Here is a 20048-nt window from a genome sequence, read left to right as displayed (position 1 = left end):
ATCTATAGAGGCCTTGGCCCTTTGGCCGTGCTGTTGGAAGAGTGTGAGCAATGATGGCCTCTACTTGAGGCAATAAAACTGGGAGGAGGAAATTGCTGGGTCAAAGTCACTTGCAAGTGGAAACTCCTCACGTACTAAAGCATCTGCCTTCAAGGCCAAATCCTGACTTGCTCCTTTTCTCCTCTTTCTTCTCTCTCTCTCTCTCTCTCTCTCTCTCTCTCTCTCTCTCTCTAGCTCTTGCTTTCATCTCAGGTATTTCCACACCAGCACCCAACATTGAAAACGGGATCTTCATCATAGGTTTGTCCACCTGTAACATGGCTAACTTGGAGAAGAACTGGAGAAGCCTCTGCAGTTTGTCAGCGATGAGCCTTGTGGTGCTTGCTGGATGTAACAGCAACTCCATGTGGAAGCGCTGTCTGTTCCAGTGGAGGTGCTGTTACCTGCAGAGAGCCGCCGAACGCAACACGACGAGGCCTGGACACTTCCTGAGAGGTCTCGAAGCTCGCTGCTTCATTACATTTTTTTGGGTTTTGAAGTAGCTGAAGAGTAATGGGACACAAGGTGATGACCTATGAATTGACAGCCAGTGATTGTAACATCTGCCTGTCAGTTCTGTAGGCCACTGCTGTGTTCGTCCCTCTGAATGCGTACAGTACAGTATGTGTGGATGTGTCAACAGTCGGTCTATCGACGAGCCAGCCGGGACCTTTGTGCCTTTAATACACATCACAATTGTTTTTGAAGCATATTTTACAATGAATAAAGTTTGAATGTGTTGCTTTATGCGTGGATGAGTCCGTCATTTGTCCTCTCTTGGTCTGGGTAAGATTAATATGTGTTGTCGAAGAAAGTCAAACTTTAAAACTCATAATTATGATATACTAATAGTTACAAGATCATTAAAGCAATAGCAAAGATAAAGTTACCTCAATATATAGTTTGTAGTACATAGTATATATCTATATATATATATATATATATATATATATATATATATATATATATATACATATACTATAATATATAGTATAAATATACGTATATAGTAATGATGTAGTGTGCCCTTAATTTAAATCTAGCCTGCAAACAAAATGAGCGTGTTTACAAAATCATCATTAGATAGATAGTCATTATTGTCCATTGGGAAAATTAGTTTTCACAGTCTGTACATCATTAAACTAACAATGATTGATAACGTCCATCAAAATGGGACTTTTGCATTCTGTACTATTAATAATTCATCGTTTTGAAAAATGGCACATGCTCATTGGACTTGAAAAAGATACATAAGATTAACATTAAAAGAAAAATATTGGGCACCTGGGTAGCTCACCTGGTAGAGCACACCCATATATAGAGGAGGTTTACACCTTGATGAAGCGGCCGCGAGTTCGACTCCGATCCTTTGCTACATATCCTTCCCCATCTCTCTCTCTCCCCCTTCATGTCTTCAGCTGTGCCATACAAATAAAGGCCTAAAATGCCCCCAAAAAAGAAAATATAGTTAATTTGTAGCAGCTATGTGTGTCCATATGCCTAGGCTCATTGTTCGTTATAATAGAATGTGTTATTCTGCTAATCAGATCCAAATGTAATACTGTGAAAATATTAATGTAGACTAGGTGACATGTCTATCTATCTATCTATAATAATGCAAGTGTCATCATTAGGCAGACAACCTGACCTGTGCAGTCCTCCACTCTGTATTTACTCTGAATAGTGAATACATTACTGCAAATTACTTAGTTTGCTAATGAGACCAATTAGGCCTACTACAAAAATACAAGTGAAGGGCCTGGGTAGCTCACCTGGTAGAACATGCGCCCATGTGCAGAGGCTCAGTCCTCGGGACTGGCTCAGGCCGCGGGTTTGGTTCTGACTTGCGGCTCTTTACTGCATGTCATTCCCTCTCTCTCTCTCTCCTTTCATGTCTAAGCTGTCCTGCCACAAATAAAAAACATAACTTAGCCACAGGTATATTCTCGGTCATTATGTTTGCTGTGTTTTGATTAAATTCGAATTTATATTGGAATATGCTCCAAGGAAAGAACAGTATGACCTGGAATGATGACCTACGAATATACAGGCATGAAACTGCTGCCTTTGCTGCCATCTGGCAGCTTGATGGACACATTGGACAGGGAGCAAAGGCAGTTGCTTCCTTTGTCTGGTACGGATAAAGCATTGCATTTAAGCTGTTAGAAGAAAGGAAAAGTCAAATATTACTCCCAGGCACACATCAAGCTGTGTAGTCTGTCCGGAGGATTAAGGGAAGGCGGAGGTGGTATCGGACTGAATCTTTTTTTTTTTAAACTTTATTTCGGAAATCAGAACACATATGATCAGTCAATGCAGTACATAAACAGATAAGATACAAAAATATAAACACATAATATAATATGAAAGTAAAATGGAAGTAATGGTTTAAGCAGAGGGAAATAAAAGATACAAAAAGAGACAGACTTTCAAAAATCGTTAATAATATAAACAGCAGGAGCACTTAAACAAAAGAAATTTGAGTAGACATCAGATATTAATGTAGCTTTCTTATTGGATACCAGCTTAAGAGACTCAAAAGTACATGTCAAATTCAACCTGGAATAATTTGAAGCACGGTGTTGATCTGGAAAATGTTGCCTTATGGATATGGAGGACTGAATCATATTCGTTTACTTTTTGTGAATCGTGATGTCTCTATAACGGCAGTGGTCTTTAATTTAAAAATCACCAAACAAAGTAAAGACACCGAGTTAAATACAACGTCGGTGTAGCCGTGAATCATTTTACTCAGTCTAACAGATTTATAGGGATAATAAATAATGATAAATGTGCCTAAATATATGTATTTTAAGATCAGAAGAACCAAGGACATAAGGACAAACCGGTCTATGGGACAAACACTGCCACCTAGTGGTGAAGCGACAGACGAGCACTTCCCGTCACCCGTAACGCAGAGAAACGCGGTAAAACGATATTCCGGTTTGTAGAAGGAGGGTAGCAGCAGCAGCAGCATGGCATCCGACAGCACCATGGATAACGTTAACGGACGAGAGACCGTTTCCCTGAACGGGGAGCCGATAGTTAAGCGGCCACGGGAGAGTGTCTCGCAGGAGTGTTCTCTCCGTGTCCCGAAGGAGCCACAGAACAAAGTGACCGTCGTGCTCGGAGCGCAGTGGGGCGACGAGGGCAAAGGAAAAGTTGTGGACTTGCTCGCAATGGATGCGGATATTGTATGCAGGTGCCAGGTACACAACTACGCTGTCGATTTAACTTCACAATTACCATTCAAGCTGACTACATCATACAACGGCGGTGCTAATTAAATCGTAATAGTAACATGGGAGTTTGGTGAAAAGTCGTTACCGTTAATATTCATGACCGGGTTGCGACGTCAACAACCTTGTCTGACATCCCGGATGTGGAAGTGCTAATTGAATGCTAAGTTAATGCTACTAAGAACCGAACCGAGTGACAACTGCCTGTTTCCCTGTTTTTTATTTTTTAAATCTGCTGCCGTGGTAGCATAATGTGCTTTGAATCAGCACATGACCTCAACATGATAAGCGTGTCCTGTGAATGTAACATTATGTAACGTTACCGTACTGACTGTCCATTGTTGCCCAGCTGTTCTATCTCCCTTGGCAGTCAACCGTGTGACATTTTAACTAGCAGAAATGTTTTTTCTTTTAATCTCGTGACCAGACCACAGACAACAAAAAACACTGTTACTGCAGGGTTTGCATAACGGTTGGCCCTGTACTTATGAACCAGCCTAAGGTGGGCTTACGTGGAGTTCAGTGTCCCAAATTATTTTCCAAAAACCGAGTGTCCCAAATGTTGAGGGTCTCATTTGAGACAGGTTATGTTTAGGGTAGCACAGGTGGTTTAGCAGGTTCATCATTAATTAAGGACGTTGTATGGGGAATTTGGGAGACTAAACTGCACGTATACCCTTAAGGTGTTCTATAGGACCGAGTCAGTGTAACTGTCCTCTGTATTGATGGTTTCTGTAGTTTACTTGCGTTCAGTGTTGTCTCTCATCAGAAAACTGCCTTCTAGCTAGCTGAATGTCTGTTCTGTTTGCAGGGAGGCAACAATGCAGGTCACACAGTGGTTGTGGACTCCGTGGAGTACGACTTCCACCTGCTGCCTAGTGGAGTGCTCAACAAGAAGGCCATGTCCTTCATTGGTACGTGACAATCCTTGTGTTTTTCATTTTTGAAATACTTGAAGTTGGCGGGAACAGAAAGATCCTAATAAAACAATAATAAATTAGCATATGTCCGAGATCAGGGTGGACATCAAAAGCTGTTTTTGTAGTGTGCACACACACACACACACACACACACACACACACACACACACACACACACACACACACACACACACACACACACACACCTAGCTAAACAGAGTATGCTTGGGTACATGTGGAAAATCAACACAGTGCACACAAGACTTACAGGACTATAGATAGTTACACAAACGTTAAACTAACCCACAGGTCAAACAAATGAACAGTCAATGTAAATGTATCCAGTGTTACTACATTGCTGTGGTATCGCAAATACCATTTTAACTTTTTTTGCATTTCCTCTCTTTTTTTTTTTTTTACCCCGCAGTAATTTGAAAACCTGAGAGAGGAAACATTTAAAGGAACTTCTGTTAAAGTGATTGGATTAAACCTCAGGGAAAACATCAGCAGTTTATTACTCATGAGAAGTTATTTCTCACAATGTTTGTTAAAGATTAATTTTGCGTTACAGGCAACGGAGTGGTGATACACCTGCCAGGTCTTTTTGAGGAGGCTGAAAAGAACCTGCAGAAAGGCAAAGGTAAAGTGTTCTGAATAATAAGAGAGAAGCAGTGATATCAACATATGATGTTCCTAAGAAAGCAGTGTCGGTATGAGGGTCAATGACGTGACGCACATTTTTTTGTGTCTATAAGGTTAAATTAAATTTAAATACATTTAATTTAAAAAAAAGACAAACAAATTACATTAATACCTACTTTTTTAGAGGCCATATTTTAAAGAGTTTGGTTTTAATTAATTTTAAGAGAATAATTGCCGATTAATGGCAAAAATGTCTAAGTGGTGTAACCGTCAAAACTTTGTACCAAAATTTTTATCTTGCTTAAAAAGGTCAAATTTCTTAATAAAAGATCCCATTAACTACTTGGGCATTAACGTAAATTAAAGGTTATTATACATATTTCCAATATACAGTGGGGGAAATAAGTATTTGACCCCTTGCTGATTTTGCAGGTTTGCCCACTTACAAAGAATGCAAAAATCTACAATTTTAATCATATGTACATTCTAACAGTGAAAGACAGAATCCCAAAGAAAATTCCAGAAAATCACATCATATGAATTTATTAAAATTGATAACCATCTGATGAGAAAAACAAGTATTTGACCCCCTGGACAAACAGCAAGTATTCTGGCTCCTACAAGCCAGTTAGTCTTTCTTTAAGACACAGCCCCAATCCGAACCAATTATCTACATCAAATACACCTGCCTCACCTCGTTACCTGTATAAAAGACACCTGTCAACACCCAAACAACCAGCATCCAACATCACCACCATGGGCAAGACCAAAGAGCTTTCTACGGACATCAGGGACAAGATTGTTGATCTGCACAAGGCTGGGATGGGCTACAAGATAATCGGAAAGCAACTTGGAGAGAAAAGATCAACTGTCGGTGCAGTTATCAGGAAATGGAAGAAGCACCACACCACGCCAACCTCCCTCGGTCTGGGCCTCCACACAAGATCTTGCCTCGTGGGGTGTCCCTGATCATGCGAACGGTGAAGAATCATTCCAAAACCACAAGGGGGGAACTGATGAATCAACTGAAGGCAGCTGGGACCACAGTTACAAAAGAAACGGTTGGTAACACACTACGCCGTCATGGATTGAAATCCTGCAGCACACGCAAGGTCCCCTGCTCAAGAAGAAACATGTACAGGCCCGCATGAAGTTCGCCATTCACCACCTGGACGACTCAGAAGAGGCCTGGAAGAAGGTGATGTGGTCAGATGAGACCAAAATAGAACCTTTTGGCCTCAACTCAACTCGTCGTGTTTGGAGGGCAAAGAACACCGAGTACAACCCAAAGAACACCATCCCCACCGTCAAGCATGGTGGTGGCAACATCATGCTTTGGGGGTGCTTTTCAGCCGAGGGGACGGGACAACTCCATCGTATTGAGGGGAGGATGGACGGGGCCATGTATCGTGGAATTCTGGACCGACATCTCCTTCCCTCGGTGAGAGAGCTGAAGATGGGTCGAGGATGGGTGTTTCAGCACGACAACGACCCTAAGCACACCGCCAAAGCAACAAAAGAGTGGCTGAAGAAGAAGCACATCAAGGTTCTGGAGTGGGCTAGCCAGTCTCCAGACCTGAATCCGATTGAAAATCTTTGGAGGGAGCTTAAAATTGAGTTGCAAGGCGACAACCTCGGAACCTGAATGATTTGGAGGCTGTCTGCAGGGGGGAGGTGGGCCAACATCCCTGCCGAAATGTGCACAGACCTTGTCACCAACTATAAAAACCGTTTGACATCTGTTCTGGCCAATAATGGCTTTTCTACAAAATATTAACATGGTGTTTGTCCAGGGGGTCAAATACTTGTTTTTCCTCATCAGATGGTTATCAATTTTAATAAATTCATATGATGTGATTTTCTGGAATTTTCTTTGGGATTCTGTCTTTCACTGTTAGAATGTACATATGATTAAAATTGTAGATTTTTGCATTCTTTGTAAGTGGGCAAACCTGCAAAATCAGCAAGGGGTCAAATACTTATTTCCCCCACTGTATTTTAAAATGATGCTGATATTTATTTTAATAATTTAGGGAATCCTGTCAGTCATGCTAGCTTCCTGAAATGTCAAGTGGTGTAACCACCATTTAAGGTGCCATTTTGTTAAAATCAGCAAGAAGACCACATGACAGGAAGTTACATCAGAGAAAAGGACCCCTGATCAGCATAACTGCTGCATCACAAGGTTAATAACTCTCTGATAAATATAAGTTAATAAGACATTTTTAGGTTATGTTCAGTTCTTTGGTTCACATGTCAAATGGTATGACCCAAGTAAAACATAGAAAAAAATTATGTTGAATAAATATTTGTATTTAGTGTAAAAACAGTGTTTTGATTATTTACACCAAGGCCATATGCTGATATATGTGTCCATTATAATGCCTGACTAATTTGATTTTACATTGAAATGTCAAATGGTGTAACCGGTTACACCATTTGACTCCTATTACAAGCCTCTCAATTTTTGGCCAATCTTTTCAAATATAACTAGTTCAGTTACTGGTCCAAGAGGTTATATGAACTTAATACTATTCAGACCTATTTGTATGTGTTTTTTGTTTGAATTTTTTAAAAGTGGTGGTAATTTATCCAACACTTAATTAAGATAGCTTATTTAGCTTGGCTAGGCTAAGTCATTATAGTGCAAGGCCTTAGTGTTTAAAAAAAGTTTTACCCTTAAATTAAAATTTCCATATCATTCCATTGCAATTTTACAATAATTTCTTAACAATTTGACAACACAGAATGAGGCAGTTGAACTGTGACCTCTAATGTGTTACAAGAACAGCAACTTTAAAATACCTAAAAAATTCAAGGATTATTTAAGTATAAAATGTTACTTAAATATTAAAAATGCCATTGAAAAAATGCAGTTTATCAAATTGAATTCCGATAAATGCACCAGAATAAGTTAAAGAGGTCATATTATGCTCATTTTCAGGTTAATAATTGCATTTAGAGGTTGTACCAGAATAGTTTAACATGGTTTAATTTTCAAAAAACACCATATTTTTCTATTTTCACCCTGTGTGTTTAGCTCTCTGTTTTAGCTACAGAATGAGATCTCACTTCTATTCCATCTTTGTTGGGAGTCGCACATGCGCAGTAGCTAGGTAAGGACTACTAGCCAGTCAGAAGCAGAGTATGAGGGCGTGCCACGCTAGCAGCTAGGTGAGCATTATAACGTGTGTTACAAAGTGACCACGTTTGTCTCTGAAGTAAAGGCTGGACTACAATAGAGCTGTTTGGAGCAGTTTGTGAACAGTGTTTTCTGTTGGAGATGGTAAGTCCCTTTGGGGGGGACTTTGGGCTTTTTCACTTTGTACACCTATGACATCCCAAAAAGCATAATATGAGCTCTTTACCTGTAAACATGTTAAAGGGCATGCACAACCCTAAACAGACTTGCTTCTCCCTCTCTCTTTCATCTATCTACCTCTTTCTCACACACAAATACTGTTCACACACAATTTGTTAAGATGTTAGTTGTTTAATTTAATCTAATGAGTTATAATATATTTAAATATTTGTCATTGAAATGAAATTAAATGCCAAGTTCAGTAGTTTAGTGTCACTTACAAGCATCACGTCAGGTGGTGTAACTGGTTTGTGTCAAATGGGGTAACCAGTATTTTTCTTGAAAAAATGATAATGTGCAGGTAAATTTATGTTTGATAAAATGTAATACTCTACTCCACTGTAGAAACACAATTTTCAGACTTTTACACAATTTGTCCAAGATTATTTAGAAAACAAATGTTTCCAGCACGTCTACCACTTGATATTGCAATAACAAATATAATTTAAATTTAGAAGTAATCCTAATCAAATCTATTTTTGGCTGAAATTTGGAAATAGGTAATAGTTATATTTGTATGAGTGCACTCACAAACAATGTAGTGGATGAAATATTAAATATTAATCATTCCTTTGTGGTTACACCACTTAACATTTTAGGTCCATTTGGTCCTACCTTTGTTAAAAAAAATGGTGAAAATCCTATTTCAAATGAAATAAAATGTACAATAACACAAAATATACATTTTAACGAAACTCAAGGATGCCTTCAAAAAATCTTTTTCAAAGTTTTTTCATCTGCCCAACCCTTATTTGTCACTGACCCATGAGTAAATAGAGCCATTTTAAGACATGCACAGGTGTAAATAAATGATGGCTGAATTCCATTTAGCGCTGTCTGGGTCCTGGTATTGCACATACTGGCTTACTCTCACACTGTCATGGTTTACTAGAACATATGCATCAGTCAGAGCCATAGGTCCTATTATTAGTAATACCTGTGTTTTACCTACTGTGACAAGTTCAAATGTAGGGCTGTACAATTAATTGAAATTTAATTGTGATTATGATTTAGGCTCCCAATGATCACAAAAACAGAATAATTGAGAAAAACAATTACTTAGCTCATTACGTTTTGCAAGTAAACTCTTATTTTCTCTTGTTCTGAATTAAAAAAATAAAGTTTAAATAGGAAAAGTATTAAGGCAAAGTTCACAGTTTTTTGTTTTTTTTACTGTTGATTTTTTTTTTTAAAGTTCAATAATTGCAACATCTTTCCAGAAGTCAACAATTAATCGTGTAAAATTATCGTGATTTCAATATTGACCGAAATAATTGATTATATTTTTTTCCATAATCGAGCAGCCCTATTAAAATGTTTGCTGTGAAAAAATCTATTCTACTGTCTGACAATTTCCATGTTACGTCATGAAACGGGAAGTGGTTTGTAACTCGACTGTACACAAATCTGCCCCAAACTCCACATGTTTGATAAGAGTCCCGTCCTGAAGACCTCTACATGCCAATATTGACTCATAGTCATAGCGCCACCTGCTGGCAACAGGGAATTAAATCCTTATGCGACAAACGTCTCGGATATATGTGAAATTACATTGTGTGGTCCGCACTTTACATAGAGCAACATAATGCTTGTTAAGCGCAGGTTGTGTAACGCCACATAGTGGACACAGGAAGTGATCCAAAATTTGCAATAGATAATTTCCAGCGCATCGCACTTTGAGCACTGTCCAATGGTCGTGCAAATGTACTGCTGCGTCAACCGGCATTCCCGTCAGTAGCTCCGACGTACGTGGAGGTGCGTGGCCCGTTTATCGCTGCTTGCAGCTTTGATTAAAATGAGTATTTTCTGTTTTGTTGTATACCACTTGTTAAAATGGTCAGACCAGAATTATAATCAAACTCATGGTGATTTGAAACACTTTGTTGTAGTGCTAACGTGCAATGTGGTTTTCGTTGTATTGCATGCAGGATTACAAGGATGGGAGGAGAGATTAAAGATATCTGATCGTGCCCACCTTGGTGAGTAAGCATTTCCCCGTTGACATTTTTGAATTAGAAATGTCCTCGTATTGACAGTCCCTTCTCTACCTCTAGTGTTCAACTTCCATCAAGCTGTTGATGGAATCCAGGAGCAGCAGCGGCAGCAACAAGAAGGGAAAAAGTAAATCTACTGTAATTAGTTTCAAATACTATGTCTTTTACTTGAAAGTGTATATCTTGTGTACTGTTCTCAAGTTGGAGAGATTATTTTCTATTAAATCAATAGTTTATTAATGTTGTGTTTTTATCTGTTCTCCAGTTTGGGAACCACCAAAAAGGGTATCGGTCCAGCCTACTCCTCCAAAGCTGCTCGCAACGGCCTGCGGGTCTGTGACCTTGTCTCAGACTTCAAGGTTTTCGAGGAAAAGTGAGTTTTCTGTTTTTCTTCTAATTTCCTTAATTTTCATACGCTCATTATATCATATTACCCTTGGTCTAAAATGAGATAACATGTCAACGACTGCCGATTGGAACTTCAGATTGTGTCCCTGCGAAAAGTTTTATATTTCAAACTTCATAGTGTGCAGAGCTCTTAATGTCTTAGTCGATTCCGTTTTGGTTTTGTAATACGTTGGCGAGCTTTTAAAGGGCAGTTGTGTTTCCATCCCTAAATGTGATAAAGGAACTTCTCAAGACACAAATTTGGGTTCAGGAGTATTTTATCACGATAAGCAGATTTTTATTTTTATATTTTGAACACAATGCTTCAATACTTGGAGTGTCTGTATCTTCTCCTGCCACCAGATGGCAACAGCTGGCTGTGGTACACGTGAAAACTGCTGTCGCTCTGCTTTAATGGGAGCATTATGCCTCTCTGTCGCATATGTATCATGTTGTGAAATTATTGTGTATTTGCTTGCAGAGAGCTGCACATACTGTAAGCGTTAATGAGCATGTGTAAGCAGACTCTGTCCTCCTCGCAGGTTCCGTATGTTGGCAGAACATTTCCTGACCATGTATCCAAAACTCAACGTGGACGTTGACAGTGAACTGGAGCAGCTGAAGGTGAGCCAGGAAATGCTGACCGAATCACATCTCGGCCGTGTTTTCACTCAGTTGCTTGGCATTGATGTTGTAACAGTAGACCTTGTTCATGGAAGAAATTCGGACATGTCAGCGGGTGTAAATAATAAAACGAATGATGGCCGAATTTAGCTTTGGTTTCAAGGTCCAGGTGTTGTGCGTACTGGCTCACTGTCACTGCTTACTGAGACACTAGAACAGAGACATCCTTAATGTTGTTACTAACACCTAGGCTTTTACTCATTTCAAATGCCTGGTGTGAGAAATGCCTTTTTTATTTTGTGAATGTAAACAATTATTGAATCTATGTTTGGCTTGAAAAAATATTTAACATTTGTATTGCTGATATTTGTCATGACAGTAATGCAGCTTTTATAGATAGAACAAATCAGAAATGATGACGTTGCCTAGAGATTATTGTTTATTCACTAGTTTTATATGATGAGGGTGTCAATTCCCTCTCACCTGAGTTTGAATGGTTGGCAGTACGAGTTGTAATTGCTAAACAGTATTCAGTGTGCTCATTATTGTAGTATACAGATATGCACCGAACCCAGATTTTTGGGGTTCTGCCGAATACCGAACCCACTGGTTAAGATTCTGCCGAACCCCGAACCGAACCCTACTCCCATTCTTAACACAGTAAACACGTTAATGAAGTAAACAACGTCCACAGCAGTGCATTTTTCATTTTATTTTAACTGTAAAAAAATAAAAAAGAATAAACAACATTATGCCTGGCACACAAGTGGGGAAAAACTATTTTTGACAAGGCCTGTGTTTGCCCTATCTCAAGATCCAACCAATATCCAAAATATTAGCCTTTTAGATTTATAATCCCATAAAGTAGGCTACCCCCACGCTCTATTCACATCGTAGTAAAGTAAAGTACATCGCTATCGTCAGATGAGTGACAATTTTGTTTTGCAAATTTTCGCTAACCAGTGTATAATGAAGGCCTGTTGGGTGGGCGGAATTAGAAAGCTACCGTTAGCTAATGAGCAGCAGCCGGCCGTTCGGTCGTTCCGCTCCCGCTGTAGGAAGACTCATTTACCGAGAAAACAGCTGACCGCCCGGGAGAGGAACTGTCTGGTTAACACCAGTTTTTAGCTGTGACTGTCCTTCCTTTGCCGTACCTGAAGTTGCTGTCTGTAGATTCCTCCATGCACAACTCGTATTCTTTTGGATGTTTCATACGCAAATGTCTTAACAGCGGTGATGTTGTGTATTGTTCAGGGTCCTCGCCACCACGAGACAAATCGGCATTGCAAATTGAACATGTAGCTCGACTTGAATCGCCTTCTTTTGACTGAAAGTACTGCCAAACAACACTTTTTCTGCTCACAAGTTCCATTTTCACTTTCTCACAGCCTACTGCCGTTGCTAGGTTGCTACTGCATTGTGTCTAGCTCCAACTACGTCATTACGTCGACCACGTAACTCTACAAAGAGTAGTGAAGTAACAAGATAGTTCAGTCCAAAGATGGCGGAGCTGCAGCTCTGTCATGGGTGCGTTTGTTTGCAATGGAACGTTCTATTGAGTTTCACCTCTTGTTACTTCTGTACTCTTTGGCAAGAGCAGAAACTCAACACAACGTTCGCCTCTTTTTCTCGAGTTTCGCCTCTCGTTACTTCTCTTTGGTACCGTTCGGTTCGGTCGAAAAAAATTCTAACGTTCGGCAGTACCCGAACTCCGTCAAAAAGCCCAAAGTTCGGCCGAATTCCGAACCGAACTCTGGGTTCGGTGCATCCCTAGTAGAGATGCATCTAAGCACTTGTTGGTTACTGTTTTTCAGGGACTTGCAGAGAGACTGCGTCCTCTGGTGACTGATGGGGTCTACTTCATGCACAGAGCTCTTACTGGTCCCAGTAAGAAGATCCTGGTGGAGGGCGCCAACGCCGCTCTGCTGGATATTGACTTTGGTGAGCAACACAGGGTTTGTGGAATTGATAATGAAGATGGACGGGTGTTTTGCGTCCTCGGGTTAACGGATGTTTCTCTGTTCAGGGACGTATCCTTTCGTGACGTCTTCTAACTGCACTGTGGGAGGAGTGTGCACTGGTCTGGGCGTGCCGCCATCATACGTTGGCCGAGTCTACGGCGTCGTCAAAGCATACACCACCCGGGTGGGCGTCGGCGCTTTCCCAACAGAGCAGGATAATGTGAGTCAAAAATTTTGTAGTTGTGTTAATTAGGGCTGCACAATATATCGGTTTACTTTTTGAGTTGAAAGAGAGTATCGGTATAAAACTACACTGTCATTCTTTTTTTTTTTTTTTTTTTTTTTTTGTGGTGCATTTTATGTTAGATTCAGTTTGTTCAATAAAAGAATGATGAAATGATTTTCTTGCAGATTTTCAAATTTCAACAAGCAATTTTCTGTATTTTAGCAGAATACTGAAAGCAGTAGAAAGGCAGAACTGAGTACATTTTAATATCTGTTTATTTATCAATCGCATATTTCCCTCATGTCGTGAAGCTCTAATGTTGATGGAAAAAATAAAAAATAAAGCTCCTGAGAAGTCTTCAATGTTGTGATTCATCCCACTGGCTTCTCAGGCGCCAACATACTCCACCGGGTTGAAGGTGATATGTGATGTTATTGTCAGGTTACCACAACAGCCAAGCATATTAAGTTTTAAGATGAAGGTAATAGGAATATTTTACATGGACCAACATTCGGGGGAAAGTAACCTCATCGTTTAACTTGATAAGATATCTTTTTATGGGCGAGTTGGAATTGTTGTCTTGCTTTATGGGTTGCATACAGATTTAGATTTCTCCTAATTCTAAAGTAACACTTGTGAACTTGGAAATAAAGCGAATATTTATCACATCATAAAACAATCCTGCAATGAATGCAGTACCCATGCATATATTACTGAGCAAGGACACATGGTGTCATACATAGATGTGAAAGATGCAGCACAGCTCAGCAGTACCGCAGAGAGATGGTGAATAACTCATCTGGCCTGTGTCTCCTTGCTCAGTAACTGTTAAATTGAAGCTCACTGTACTAGCACTGGTATTAAAAAAGGTTCCAGTCGGTACCCAGATGTAGCCGTTATTGTGACTGTGGGGGAGTTTTTTTTTAATTTTCATTACATGGAGATGAGGCTTGACTAGTCAAAACAGAGAAGATTAGTTGAAGTGATATGTAGGGCTGCACAACATATATTGTTTTGTTTTTTTAATTGTCATCGCGTTATCATCTGGCGCAATAAACGCATCATCACCAGAGGCTGCGACATATCGCGATAGTGTAGCAGTAGAAAACTGCACATTAAAATGTAACTGGTTCTTTTTTTTTTTTTTATTTTAGCGGTGCCTTTTATATTCAATTCAGTGTTCAATAAAAAATTTTGGATATGATTTCCTGTCGTTTGTTTTAAATTCAACAAGCAATTAGTTCTATGACTTGTGGTCAGATGTAGTTTAGTTAAAAAAATCAGTGATGAAGCAGGATGTTACTGCAATGTGCAGCTGACTGCCCCTACACAAATCTAGAGATGTAAAAACAGGCAGAATCAACACGGTATCCCTGACATTTGCGAACGTATCGGGGGGGATTTTGAAAAGTATATGTAGAATTTATATTTCAAAGCAGTTGTTTTTCCTTTGTCTTTCACAGCTGACAGTGTGCGCTTCCTGTTTGTTGTGTTTCAGGAGACTGGAGAACTGTTACAGTCCAGAGGGCGAGAGTTTGGTGTGACGACGGGCAGAAGGAGGCGTTGTGGTTGGCTGGACCTGATACTGGTCCGGTACGCCCACATGGTCAACGGCTTCTCTGCGTAAGCACCCCATCTCAGCCATCTCAGAATATCAACCCGACCTGCTAATGTGATTACTGGAGGTCCAGTTGAGCCTCATGGTGCACCCTGACTGTCCATTGCCATCACAGTTCAACAGAGTGACTTCTTTCCTTGCAGGATTGCCCTGACGAAGCTGGACATTTTGGACACGCTGCCGGAGATTAAAGTGGGCGTGGCTTATAAGGTTGATGGGCAATCTCTACCAAGTTTCCCCGGTAGGTCATTCCCATTTAGTCGTTTTGAAGATTTTTCCCATTACAGAAAAATAGTTGCAGATTTAACCGTCAACAAGCATTAGCTTAATCACTTCAAATTAGATTTTAGTGTTGCCCTAAAGTAAGGAGCAGAGTTTGATCACTGTAGGGCTACAACGAACGAGTATTTTCATTATCTGTCATTTATTTTTTATAGGGAATTAAAAGACCTGTAAATAGTGAAAACTGAACTTTACAAGTTGCGGAAACTCAACAAAACATCTTCAAATTGCTTTTTGTGTCTGACTTACCCACAAAAAAAACAAAACAAATGTATATACAATTTTCTGTCATATAAAACCTATAAAACAATTCTAGTAAAATACATTTGAGAAGCTGGAACAGGTGAATGTTTGTCATTTCTGCTTAAAGGAACACGCCGACTTATTGGGAATTTAGCTTATTCACCGTAACCCCCAGAGTAAGACAAGTTGATACATACCCTTCTCATCTCCGTGCGTGCTGTAACGCTGTCTGACGGTTTCAGCATTAGCTTAGCCCAGCACAGATCCTGCAGGTAACTGGTTCCAACTAGCCTACTGCTGCGAGCATATCACTCCGCCCAAATACTATATTCTTCCGCCTGAGAATATAGTTCCCGGTTTGTTTACAGTTAGACGGCTGTGTCTCATGTTACGTTGTTTTTTGTACACGCTGTGACTCTATAAATCACAACATGTAAATAGGAACATGTTGGCGTTATTTTGTCACAATTCGGAGCAGTAGGATTGCTGGAACCATTCACCTGCATGTTCTGTGTTGGCCTGATGCTGCTGGAGCCGTCAGACAGCCTTACAGCACGCACGGAGATGAGAAGGGTATGTATCGACTTGTCTAACTCTGGGGGTTACGGTGAATAAGCTAAATTCCCAATAATTCGGCGTGTTCCTTTTTAAAGAAAAGACTATCTTGATGTCCTGATCTTTTTAATTGAAAATATTCGACTTTAAGACTATCCATCTATCCACAAAGGTTTTAATGCCACACAATTACTGTAAACACAGGAGATGCCTCGAACACTAGGTAGTAGTTAGATTTTGGTTGCAGGTGAATGAATGTAGCATTTATGCTCACCCGTGTGTTGTTTTACACGTCCGCTTTTCCTGGCAGGAAATGCACCATCTTGGGATTTGTAAATTTATTTTGCAGCAGATTTCAGGGTGCATTTATCTTCTGTATCTCTCTCTCTCTGCTCGCACCGCCCAATGGAGCAAATTGAATTGTTCAGCTAATGAACCAGATGATAAAAACAACTTCTCTCTCTGCTTCTGATGTGCCACTGCAGCTGCTCTCGGCCAGCCTGTTATCACTGATTTCCCTTGTCCATTTATCATCTTTATGGGGCTGGCTGTTGGACGAAGTGGCTCTTATCCTGACCCAGATTTGTTTGCTAGTTGTGCTGCAGTCTTTTATCAATTAGACACTTTGGAGCATCTCACCGTTTCAGATAATAAAATGTATCAGTCTTGCGTGCAGACCATAAATGGCGGTAAAGGACAGCGGTCTTTTAACGAATTGGTATGAATCAGAGATAAGATAAGATCAACTTTATTGATACCACAATGGGGAAATTAACTTGTCACAGCAGCTCAGTGTATAACAAAAATACACATTAAATATAAATAGGATAGAAAAATACACAAAGAATAAAATATGAAGACAAAATAAGAGAGTAATAATGGTAATATGTACACTATAGACAGGTGGGGAAGATAGATAGATAGATAGATAGATAGATAGATAGATAGATAGAGATGAATATAAAATGGCGGGCGCCTGGGTAGCTCACCTGGTAGAGCACGCGCCCATATACAGAGGCTCAATCCTCGACACAGCGGCCACGGGTTTGTTCGGGCCTGTGGCCCTTTGCTGCATGTCATTCCCCCTCTCAATCCCCTTTCATGTCTAAGCTGTCCTGTCAAAAATTAAGGCCAAAATAAATAAATAAATGAAATGGCATATTGCACAGGTCACAGTAAGACATACAGTAATAAATAAATAACTATAAATAAATAAGTGCCGAAACTTTTTACGTCTTGGCTCACGTTTCATCTTTGACTCCCTCTAATCGATGTGCTTCTGTTGCAGCGAACATGGACGTTTTGACGCGGGTGTCGGTGGACTACGAGACGCTGCCCGGCTGGTGCTGCAACACGGAGGCCGCTCGGAGCTTCGAGGAGCTGCCGTCACAGGCACAGAGTTACATTCGGTTCATCGAGGACTTCCTGCAAGTGCCAGGTTTGTCGAGAGGCACTTTACATTAATGGATAGACTGCAGCCAAATTGTTAATTCACTTTGCCAAACCTGCCAGTCACATCTTGTCTGTCTTCTCATTTCATTTCAGTGAAGTGGGTTGGAGTCGGCAAGTCCAGAGAGAGCATGATCAAACTGTTTTGATCCGTCTGCAGCCCTGTAATACTCCTCAACAAACCGTTCAGATAACGATTTCAGGTTTCGATAGGATTACCAGAGTTAAAAATGCAAAATCTCCTAAAGGAAATACTTCACCAGCAAGGCTATTTGTGAAACTTTAAGTTGCTGCTTGGGAATCACATTTACAACCATTTTTCTTCGGTGTAATTTATGCATTCCACATAATGTTTTCTATATTTATTAGGCTGTTTAACTTTTAAAACTTGGTGCAAATGGGTCAATCATTTATTCATTTATTGCATTCTACAGTCAAGCGCGGTTGTTGTTTTTTTTTTTTAAGCATTTGAAGCTAATTCATCTTAATGGATCTGTTCTCCAGGTTGTTGTTTTTTCTCATATATTTGCAGAGCCATTGATGAACAGATGTAGAAGCCTTCGTATTAAAGGGCACAACATAAAAAAGCAAAGAGATTATTTTCAGACTTCGTAATGAGATGGACAAATGATTGGAAGCCATCGTGCGAACGGTCCGATTGCAAACTTTTCTATTGAACCATTTTAAAACTCTTTAAAAACATGAATGCATCTCAGTTAAGTTTATAACAATATTTTCATTATGTATGTTGGAATGAACATAATGCTTTTTAAATCCTCCTCAAAATGGAAAACTCAACACTAAACAACTGAATTTGAACAGATGTTTTCCTCATAATTGAGGAAAAGTAGGTAGATATTCCACGAGCACAGAGACATTGGCTCTTTTTCAGAAGTTTGTGTAAATGTAAAAAAAAAAAAGGCCAAAAGGCAGTAATGTTCCAATGTTTCCTACGTCATTTAATTCATTGTCAATAATGTAAAAGACTCTTACTCAGCTTACTCTTATCAATAAAAGGAAACTAACCTTTTAATGTTTCTTTTATTTTGTCATTTTCATTCAGCTTTTAGTAAATGGTTTATCCCAGAGATATTCAACAGGGGGTCTGTGACCCCTAGGGGGTTCTCAGAGTTGGTGCAGGGGGGCTGCCAGATTATGTTTACAAAATAACATTTAAATTTTTTCAAAAAATATATGTCTGAAGATATTTATTAACATGAATCTAACATTTTAATAGCAAACATAAATTGTCCTATTTGTGGGGGGGGCACACATTAAAGATAAGCGTACTGTGCCTACTACGGTAGCCATACAGTTGAGCCATTCATTTTCATCCATGCGGCCCAGTTTAATGCAACTTTATTTTATACACAATATGTAGTAGGGGGTCCCTACTCTCTCTCTTTTAGCTAAGGGGTCATTGGCCTAAAAAAACGTTGAAGACCCCTGGTTTAGCCTATGTGGGTCTGGAAAACAGGATTCTGAGAAGGTAATTGTATTAGGTGTTAATGTTAAATGTGAAGGTGTATACGTGTTCTCAAAGCATCCTTACATTGTTCTGCTGCTGATGCATAGCTACAATTTTGATTCACATTACTAATTGCTAAATGTAAGTTTAAAGCTGCTTTTTGGCATAAAAATTTCACTTTGAGTTTCTTTTTTTTACATTAATATGCGTTCCCCCAGCCTGCCTATGGTCCCCCACTGGCTAGAAATGGCGATAGGTGTAAACCGAGCCCTGGGTATCCTGCTCTGCCTTTTTTCTCAATTTTGTTGCTTTTTGGTTGCAGCTACTTTGAAATAAAGACTTTTACCTATACATCTCACTGAACCTGATGGGTTGGACAGTCTTTCTGCTTGGGCTCGACATAAAAGCAGTAAACCGGGGGCTCAGGGCAGTTTGCATTGTCCTGGTAAAGTCACATCACTCATTCCTCTATCTACAGGGGGATGTCCAGGGGAAGGGCCTGAAATTGACCACCCCAGGTGCCACCCCATTATCCTAAACTGATTTAGTATGTGCCCAGTCAGAGGCGGGACTTTCTGTGGAATCAACTGTTAACCCGGGTTTATAAGTGCAATTCAGTCTTAAAGGTCCCATGGCATGAACATTTCACTTTATGAGGTTTTTTAACATTAATATGCGTTCCCCCAGCCTGCCTATGGTCCCCCAGTGGCTAGAAATGGTGATAGGTGTAAACCGAGCCCTGGGTATCCTGCTCTGCCTTTGAGAAAATAAAAGCTCAGATGGGCGGATCTGGAATCTCCTCCTTATGAGGTCATAAGGAGCAAGGTTACCTCCCCTTTCTCTGCTTTGCCCGCCAAGACAATTTGGCCCACCCATGAGAGAGAGAGAGACATCATGGCTTTCAAACATAGACAGTATATAATGGACCAATAGACCCCGTTACTCTGGACGGAGACCAGTGAAGGCTATTAGAAGCACTTTTCCGGTGATGGCCAGCTTTACTGCGCAGCCTCCAACTGAGAGAACGTGACGTGAGCAAC

At 40.0% G+C, this 20048-nt stretch overlaps 1 protein-coding gene across 1 annotated transcript; it reads left to right on the top strand.

Moving 5' to 3' along the window:
• The first annotated feature begins 2902 nt into the window (after nt 1–2902).
• On the top strand, nt 2903–18573 carry adssl (adenylosuccinate synthase, like). The gene is made up of 13 exons (XM_028595808.1): nt 2903–3248; nt 4090–4192; nt 4770–4838; nt 10130–10180; nt 10256–10322; nt 10461–10568; nt 11125–11206; nt 13021–13147; nt 13233–13387; nt 14892–15016; nt 15155–15252; nt 17380–17529; nt 17637–18573. Exons 1-13 carry the CDS (start codon nt 3015–3017, stop codon nt 17687–17689), a joined length of 1422 nt encoding a protein of 473 aa, XP_028451609.1. The 5' UTR covers nt 2903–3014; the 3' UTR covers nt 17690–18573.
• Nucleotides 18574–20048: the final 1475 nt, after the last annotated feature.

This window comes from Perca flavescens, chromosome 13 (genome assembly GCF_004354835.1).
Source record: "Perca flavescens isolate YP-PL-M2 chromosome 13, PFLA_1.0, whole genome shotgun sequence".
NCBI classification, from domain to species: domain Eukaryota; kingdom Metazoa; phylum Chordata; class Actinopteri; order Perciformes; family Percidae; genus Perca; species Perca flavescens.
Note: the sequence above shows the minus strand (reverse complement) of the source record. Positions and strands in the feature narration are given on the sequence as shown.